Genomic DNA, 7,847 nt, shown 5'->3' on the forward strand with positions numbered 1-7,847 from the left:
ATATATAAATAAATTCTAGTGGAAGTTTTACATCTTAAAACACTTCAGTCTTGTTTCTATGACAGATTGTATATTGTTATTTGCAGTGCAGTTATAAGGCTATCTTTGGAAATAAATTTAAAAACTTTTTGACATGAGGACACTTTAAATATAAGGAAACCATCTTGAAGTTATGTAAACCAATTTGTAGATGATAGAAAAATATCACAAATGGAGTTTAAAAATATAATAAACTGGGAAAATATTCTCAATGATAGTCCTGATTTATTTTACATACAAAGACAGTTTATGAATCATTAAAAAAGATGCCAAAGGAAACAAGCCTGCATTTCATAGATAGACAAAACAAATACAAGTGGCAAATAAACTGGAAAAACTGCTAAGTAAAACTAAAACCTGAAAAATTTGTTTAATCTTACTCATTGAAGTAAAATAAGACTTTTACCTACCCAAGAACAAAAATGAAGTTTAGTAATGTTTTGAGTGGATGGTCCTTATACTCACATGGTTGGTTGGTTTGTAGCTTTTGAGCATTTGAGAAAACTTCATTCATTTCAAACATACAGTCTTTAAATTCGATAATATAGTGGGATTTTCCTTTAGAAAGAGCCTCATGTTCAAATGATATATGTGTCCTAGATAAATTCTTAAAGTTTAAGTTTCAGAAAAACTTAATCCAATTTTATTTCTTCAACATATGTGTATAGATTGGTGTAGGCCTAGTAAACTTGCTACAATGATAGTGAAATTTCTATAGTTTCTTTCCTGTTTACCTTGGAGTTTTTTGGTTGGGTGTTGGTTTTCCTTCGTGGTAAAACGATCTCAATAAAGTGAATGGGTTTGTTTTTAGCTTTAAACTTAGGTGTTTTTTTTTTAAATAAAATTTTTCTTTTATACTGGTTTACTTTAAAGTTCATATGCATTATTTTTTACACTGGATCTTTCCCATTTCTTTTACCCCCTCCGCTATCAAATTGTGCTCTATGATTACCACCCTTTACTCCTCTGCTCCTGCCCAGCCCCCTTGGATCCTCATACACATTTTATTGGTTATTTTTCTATTTCTACAATAATGGTATTATAAAGTATTTGTCCTTATGGGACTGAGTTCACTTAGTTCTCCAGTCCCTCTTAAGTTAGGTAGTGATTTTCAAAAACATTGCTCCTTTTTGTAAATTACTACCTAACTTGGGAGGGACTGGAGAACATTATGCTAAGTGAACTAACTTAAGTCCCATAAGGACAAATACTATATAAGACCATTATTGTAGAATGAGTATGAGGATCCAAGGGGGGTTATAGGGGAAAGGAGGGGGGATGGTTAATCATAGGGTCGCACAGTTTGATGGCTCGAGGGGGAGGTGAGGGAAATGGGAAAGATCTGGTGTGAAAAACAATGTATACAAACATTGTAAATAAACCAGTATAAAATAAAATTTAAAAAACTCACTGCTACTGGAGGCTGCACAGTATTCCATCATGTGAGTGTACCATAATTAGATTAGTGTTACCACTTAAAAAGACTGATTTACACTTTCAAAAGGGAACTCTGGTGGCCTAGTGGTTATGGAGTTGCATTGCTACTCAAAAGCAAGTTGTTCAAATCCACCAGCTGCTCCGAGGGAGAAAGATGGGCAGTCTTCTCACATGTGATTTACAACCTCTAAAATATGCTGGAGAGTCACTTGATGGTGTTGAGGTGTAAAATTTCAAAAAGTTATCTCTTCTGGTAATTAAGATCTTCCCTCAAGTTGTTTATATTGCTGTGTTACCTGTCTGAATTGCCTGCCCTTTGCTTCACATTATTCAGCATCTCAAATATGAGGCTCAGTGTCAAGAAGACAAAGATTCTCACCACTGGACCAATTGGTAGCATCAGGATGGATGACGAAGAGATTGAGATTGTTTACAGCTTCAGTTTGCTCGGCTCCACGGTCAACACTCATGTCAACACTCTTGGCACCAGCAGCCAGGAAATCAAAAAACGTATTGCGATGGGAAAGTCTGAGGTTAGGGACCTCTCTGAAGTACTCAAGAGGAACGGTGTCTCTCTGGAGACTAAGGTGCACCTGATACAGGCCATGGTCTTTGCAATCACTTGTTATGCATCATAGAGCTGGACAATGACTAGGGAGGACAGAAGGAGAATTGACGCCTTTGAGCTGTGGTGCTGGAGAAGAGTATTGAATGTACCATGGACTGCCAAGAAAACAAACAGATTCATCGTAGAGAGGATTAAACCAGGCTGCTCCTTGGAGGCAAGGATTCTGGGGCTTCATCTGACATACTTTGGACATGTTGTAAGGAGAGACAGGTCTTTGGAGAGGGATATATCATGCTGGGTAGAGTAGAGGGACAGCACAGGAGGGGAAGACCCTCTATGAGGTGGATTGATTGAGTGACTGGGGTAATAGGGATGGGTGCGTCAGAGGCAATGCAATTGGCACAGGATAGAGCAGGGTTTAGAGCTGTTGTACATAGGGTCGCTATGAGTCGCAAATGACTCCACAGCACATAACAACAAGAACAAATATCTTCTGAGATCTTTGCTGACCCACCTAATCTACATTCCTGTCCAAACTCTTATCTCTCCAACAAATGAATGCTTCATACTGTAAGATGCTTCTGAAACCTCAAGTAGGTAGACTAGAACCAACTGTAAAAGAACTTATTGAGTAAATACAATATTTTATATTGTCATAGATAAGAGCTTATAAAATATGTTGACATTAATGAAATAAGCAAAAAAGTTTAAAATAAAAACCAAAGTAGCAGTTTTTCCAGAGTTGTTTCATTTAGTAACTATTCTGTGGAAAAGCTAAGTATTATATGTATTATATTACCACTCACTCTTTAAATTTTACTTTAAGCTTTACTCATAGCTTGTTGCTTTATGATTTTGAGAGTAAAACTAAGATACATGTAGAAGATAATTTTGGAATTGGATTGGGTGTGAATCTCAGCTCTGTCATTTATACAGTCTTACAACCTTGGATAAGTTAATAACCTTAACTTGAGTTTCTTCAATAAATGAAAGTAATAGGTCATCTAGTATTAGAGTTAAATGAAATAATGTATATAAAACTCCTGGCACAATGCCTAGAACTCAGTAAAAATTGTATTTCTCTTTTGTTATTTCTAGACTCTTCATAATTCTGTTGTCCAATAAATGCAGATATTATTCTGGACCGAAAATTGTAGAATGAATTAGTACTGTGTTTTATTCAAAGTTATCGCCCATTAAAATAATTTCTTTATATTTTGTTGCAGCAGTACTGAAAGTTTGAAAGATCGTAATCGTGTGTGCTCTTAACAGAAGAAAAATGGAGGTATTCCAGGGACTTCGTAAGCCATCAGCCCGTTTGGAATGCGACCATTGCAATTTCAGGGGCACAGATTATGAAAATGTACAAATCCATATGGGTACCATCCATCCAGAATTTTGTGATGAAATGGATGCTGGTGGGTTAGGTAAGATGATATTTTACCAGAAAAGCGCAAAGCTGTTTCACTGCCATAAGTGCTTTTTCACCAGCAAGATGTACTCTAATGTATATTATCATATCACAGCCAAACATGCAGCCCCAGAGAAATGGAATGATAAACCAAAAAATCAGTTAAACAAAGAAATAGATCCTGTGAAAAGTACTCTGCCTGACCAACAGAAAATATCCTCTAATTCAGTGGAACTGAGATCTACACCTGCCCTTTGTATAGAAACTCAGAAACTTGGTCCAGAATCACCAAAACCTACTCTTCTTACTCCTGTGGAGCCTCAGAAACCTGGCCTTGTTTCTTCTGAGCCACAGACACCTCTTTCTTCTCCTGAGCCTCCAAAACCTGCCTCTGTTTCTTCTGAACTTCCTGTTGTTTCTGAGACTCCGAAACCTGTCCCTGTTCCTTCTCCAGAACCTCAGAAACATGTCCCGGTGTCTGCTGAACCTGTAAAGACTACTTTTGTTAATACCAAACCCCAGAAGCATTCTCATTTCCCAGAAACATCGGGGCCACCTTTAACCTCATCTCCGGAGTCACCAGTTCTCCCTGCTTCCCCTGAACCTTGGAGGCCATCCCCTACTGCGTCTCCAGAATCTCGGAAATCAACCAGGACTGTGTCCCCTGAACCCAGGAAGCCATCTCCATCTGAGTCTCCTGAATCTTGGAAGTCATTCCCTGCTGTCTCCTCAGAGCCTAGGAGACCAGCCCAAGCTGTGTCACCAGGATCTTGGAAAGCAGGACCACCTGGATCTCCTAGACCTTGGAAATCTAGTCCGTCAGCATCATCAGGACCTTGGAAACCAGCTAAACCTGCTCCATCTGTGTCTCCTGGACCTTGGAAACCAATTCCTTCCATCTCTTCTGGACCTTGGAAGCCAACTCCATCTATGTCCCCTTCATCCTGGAAATCATCATCTGTGTCACCTGGTTCCTGGAAGTCTCCTCCTGCTTCTCCTGAATCATGGAAATCTGGCCCACCAGAACTGCGGAAGACGGCTCCCACGTTGTCACCTGAACATTGGAAAGCAGTTCCCCCAATGTCTTCTGAGCTTCGTAAAGCAGCACCTCCTTTGTCCCCTGAGATTCGGAAACCAGGCCCTCCACTATCCCCAGAGATCCGTAGCCCAGCAGGATCTCCAGAACTCCGAAAACCTTCAGGGTCACCAGAACTTTGGAAAATTTCTTCTGATCAACGAAAAACTCCTCCTGCCTCTCTTGATTTTCCTGAATCCCAGAAAAGTTCCCGAGGTGGTTCGCCTGATCTCTGGAAGTCTTCCTTTTTTATTGAGCCTCAGAAACCTGTTTTCCCTGAAAACCGCAAAGCGGGTCCTTCTGGGCCATCTGAATCCCCTAAAGCGGCTTCAGAGATTTGGAAGCCGGTCCTTTCTATGGACTCTGAGCCCCGGAAACCAGCCTTTTTTTCTGAGCCCACCAAAACAGCCCCAACTGCTGCTCCTGAACCACGAAAACGTGCTCTTTTTCCAGAGCCCAGGAAGCATGCTCTTTTCCCTGAACTTCCTAAACCTGCTCTGTTCTCAGAATCTCCGAAGGCACTTGAGCTTGGGGATGAACTGCAGGTGGACGATATAGAAGATAAAAAGTGTGATGTTTTGCCTCAGGAAGAACTCCTGAGTACACCCAAAAAACTTTTAGAGGACACTTTATTTTCTTGCTCAAAGAAGCTCAAGAAGGATAACCAAGAGAACTCGGATACTGAGCTTAGTAGTAGTGAGTATATGAAGACAGATTTGGATGCCATAGATCTTAAAGGCCAGGAGTCGAGCAGTGATCAAGAGCAGGTTGATGTGGAATCTATTGATTTTAGTAAAGAGAACAAAATGGACATGAGTGGTTCAGAGCAGTCAAAAAATGTATTGCAATTTAATGAAGAAAAAGAGGCTTTTATCTCAGAAGAGGAGATAGCAAAATACATGAAGCGTGGAAAAGGAAAGTATTACTGTAAAATTTGTTGCTGTCGTGCTATGAAAAAAGGTGCTGTTTTGCATCATTTGGTTAATAAGCATAATGTTCACAGTCCTTACAAATGTACAATTTGTGGAAAGGCTTTCCTTTTGGAATCTCTCCTAAAAAATCATGTTGCTGCCCATGGGCAGAGTTTACTTAAATGTCCACGTTGTAATTTTGAATCCAATTTCCCAAGAGGCTTTAAAAAACATTTAACTCACTGTCAAAGCCGGCATAACGAGGAAGCAAATAAAAAGCTGATGGAAGCTGTTGAACCCCCCCTGGAGGAGCCACAGATTTAATTATTAAGTGTGATGTGCTTACATGTATATCACAAGCAGGAAGATGTTTGTTAAAACCGTGCTTTGAAAATAGAGCTGATTAGATAACCTAGTTAGATCAGTTAGATGTTGATATGTGTGGTTGTACTGTGTTAAAATTGTCTTGACAGTGTTACAGAGAATACTTATTTGGTTATTTTTTTATGGTCTGTTTTTGTAGTTGTCTTGCAAATCAATAAATTCTTTATAATCCAGATGGAGGAAAGTTTCTCATTTCTTAAAAATGTATTTGGATAACAATATGAAGAGGTAAGCATTCCATTTTAACAATCATAAGCAAGTTGTACTCTTGAAAGCATCAATAGATCTTTTTGCATCTAATTTTTGGACAGTAGAGATTATTAGAATGTTTATGATCAGGCTCTGAAAGGTAATTTTAGAGAAACTTTGCTCCCTGAAAAGTATTTTTAGATCCCTAAAGTTACTTTGCTCAGTTTCTATTTGAGCATGTAAAATTAGTTATTTGTAAGTCTTAAATAGTTCTAGATGTTTGTTAGCTTTTGTTTCTTGGGAAATTGGAGGGAAAATAGTTTGTAGATGCCTTTTGGAGGGCAGAACTTTAAGAAATAAAATGACTATCAAACTAAGAGGAAGGTTACTATGATACTGAGTTTCTCTTTCTCTTAGTTGTAAAATAGATTTTTCCCACTAGAGTCTTCCATTTGGTATTTTATTCCAAGATTTGGCCCCTTATGTCCCTGCCAGCTCATGGCAATAAATATGTTTAATTGCCAAATGTGCTAGAGCTTTTACTTCCTACACCTGGAGATGATCATCTTTTGGGTCTTAAGATTTGGGGAATGAATAGGAACTGAAAGTCTTCCATATTCACAATAGAAAATTTTATAAATAGGTCTTTTGTTGGAAAAAGAAAGAACTTTTATATTTTTTTTACACTTGAGTTATTTATGCCTCCCATCAGATATTTTAAGTGAGGCTTTGGTGCCAGCAAAGTTTATTTAAAGTACTTTTCATTGTATGATAGCTAACTTCCATTCTTTACATCTTTCCATTTGTTTTCAACATGCTAGTTTTCATACCTGAGAACAGCATTTTTCCTAAGCTGTGTTTTCTCCAAGGGGAAAGAAAATGCTGTGGTCATGTAAATTAAGAAAGCACTGTATACTCCAGAGCTCTGGTAGTAAGTTGTTGTTATGAGCCAACAACCTAGCTGACCCTCAGATTTTCATAAGTTGTAAATCATATAGAAAGGATTGCCCATCTTTCTCCTGCAGAGTGGTGGATTTGAACTGCCTGTTCTGGGGTTGACAGTGGAATTTCTTCACTCAGTAGGCTCTGATAGTATAGCACATTACATATTGGACTGCCAGTTGACATACCTGTGATTAAACTGCTTCAAGGAAAAAAGATCCAGTCGTCATCTGTAAAGATTTACAGCCTCTGAAACCAGTGGTGATTACTTGAAGTCAGAATTAACTTGATTGGAGTGGGTTTGGGTTTTTTTTATTTGATATACTTAATATACCAGGCAAATATCTCATTCGTGTACATTAAATGATTAAAGAGTTATGAAAAGTTTAGATTATGGTTCTTAGCTCTGACAGTAATTAAGATTGGGTTCTTGGTGAGTACCTGCTGTTTTAATTATCCCTTCATGGGCGCTTAGAGAATGAGCTACTTCTAGGCAATGATGCCAACATGTAGAACAAGTAAGGCAACTTGGAAATACGGCTTTGTCTGACTTGAAAGAGAAACAAGCATTTATAGCACATAGAAACTGTCATGAATCTTGTATTCTCAAATTGACTTGTAACACTTTTTGATACAACTTTATTCTTTTGGTGTAAGTTCCATGTAATTAATCCTTCCCTGATTTTCATGCACCATGAGACTGCTTAGACTACAGTACTTGCATCTCACTTTTACTACATGTGGATGTTTCCATACACCATAAAATGGGCACTCCTGTGTCAAAGTAAGTGGTGATGTGCATGTATTTTGACCTTTTAAGGCCTTAAATGGTAGAACACTTGTTTCATGTTTTATGGTTTCTTTTTTTTTCTTCTATATTTTATTAATTTT

The 7,847-nt window shown here is 38.2% G+C and overlaps 1 protein-coding gene and 1 pseudogene across 1 annotated transcript; both read left to right on the forward strand.

Moving 5' to 3' along the window:
- Positions 1–3,323: 3,323 nt before the first annotated feature.
- Positions 3,324–5,765, forward strand: CHAMP1 (chromosome alignment maintaining phosphoprotein 1). The gene has a single exon (XM_006883817.1). The coding sequence runs from the start codon at positions 3,324–3,326 to the stop codon at positions 5,763–5,765; it is 2,442 nt and encodes an 813-aa protein (XP_006883879.1).
- Positions 5,766–7,694: 1,929 nt separating this feature from the next.
- The window catches only part of LOC102868607, a 13,681-nt pseudogene continuing 13,528 nt past the window's right edge, over positions 7,695–7,847 (forward strand).

The sequence above is a fragment of the Elephantulus edwardii genome, unplaced genomic scaffold, assembly GCF_000299155.1.
Source record: "Elephantulus edwardii isolate Elephantulus edwardi_28Jun2011 unplaced genomic scaffold, EleEdw1.0 scaffold00030, whole genome shotgun sequence".
NCBI classification, from domain to species: Eukaryota; Metazoa; Chordata; class Mammalia; order Macroscelidea; family Macroscelididae; genus Elephantulus; species Elephantulus edwardii.

Excerpts from the sequence above, each read along its gene's own strand:
- CHAMP1 (XM_006883817.1), top strand. The coding sequence starts at position 3,324 with ATGGAGGTATTCCAGGGACTTCGTAAGCCATCAGCCCGTTTGGAATGC.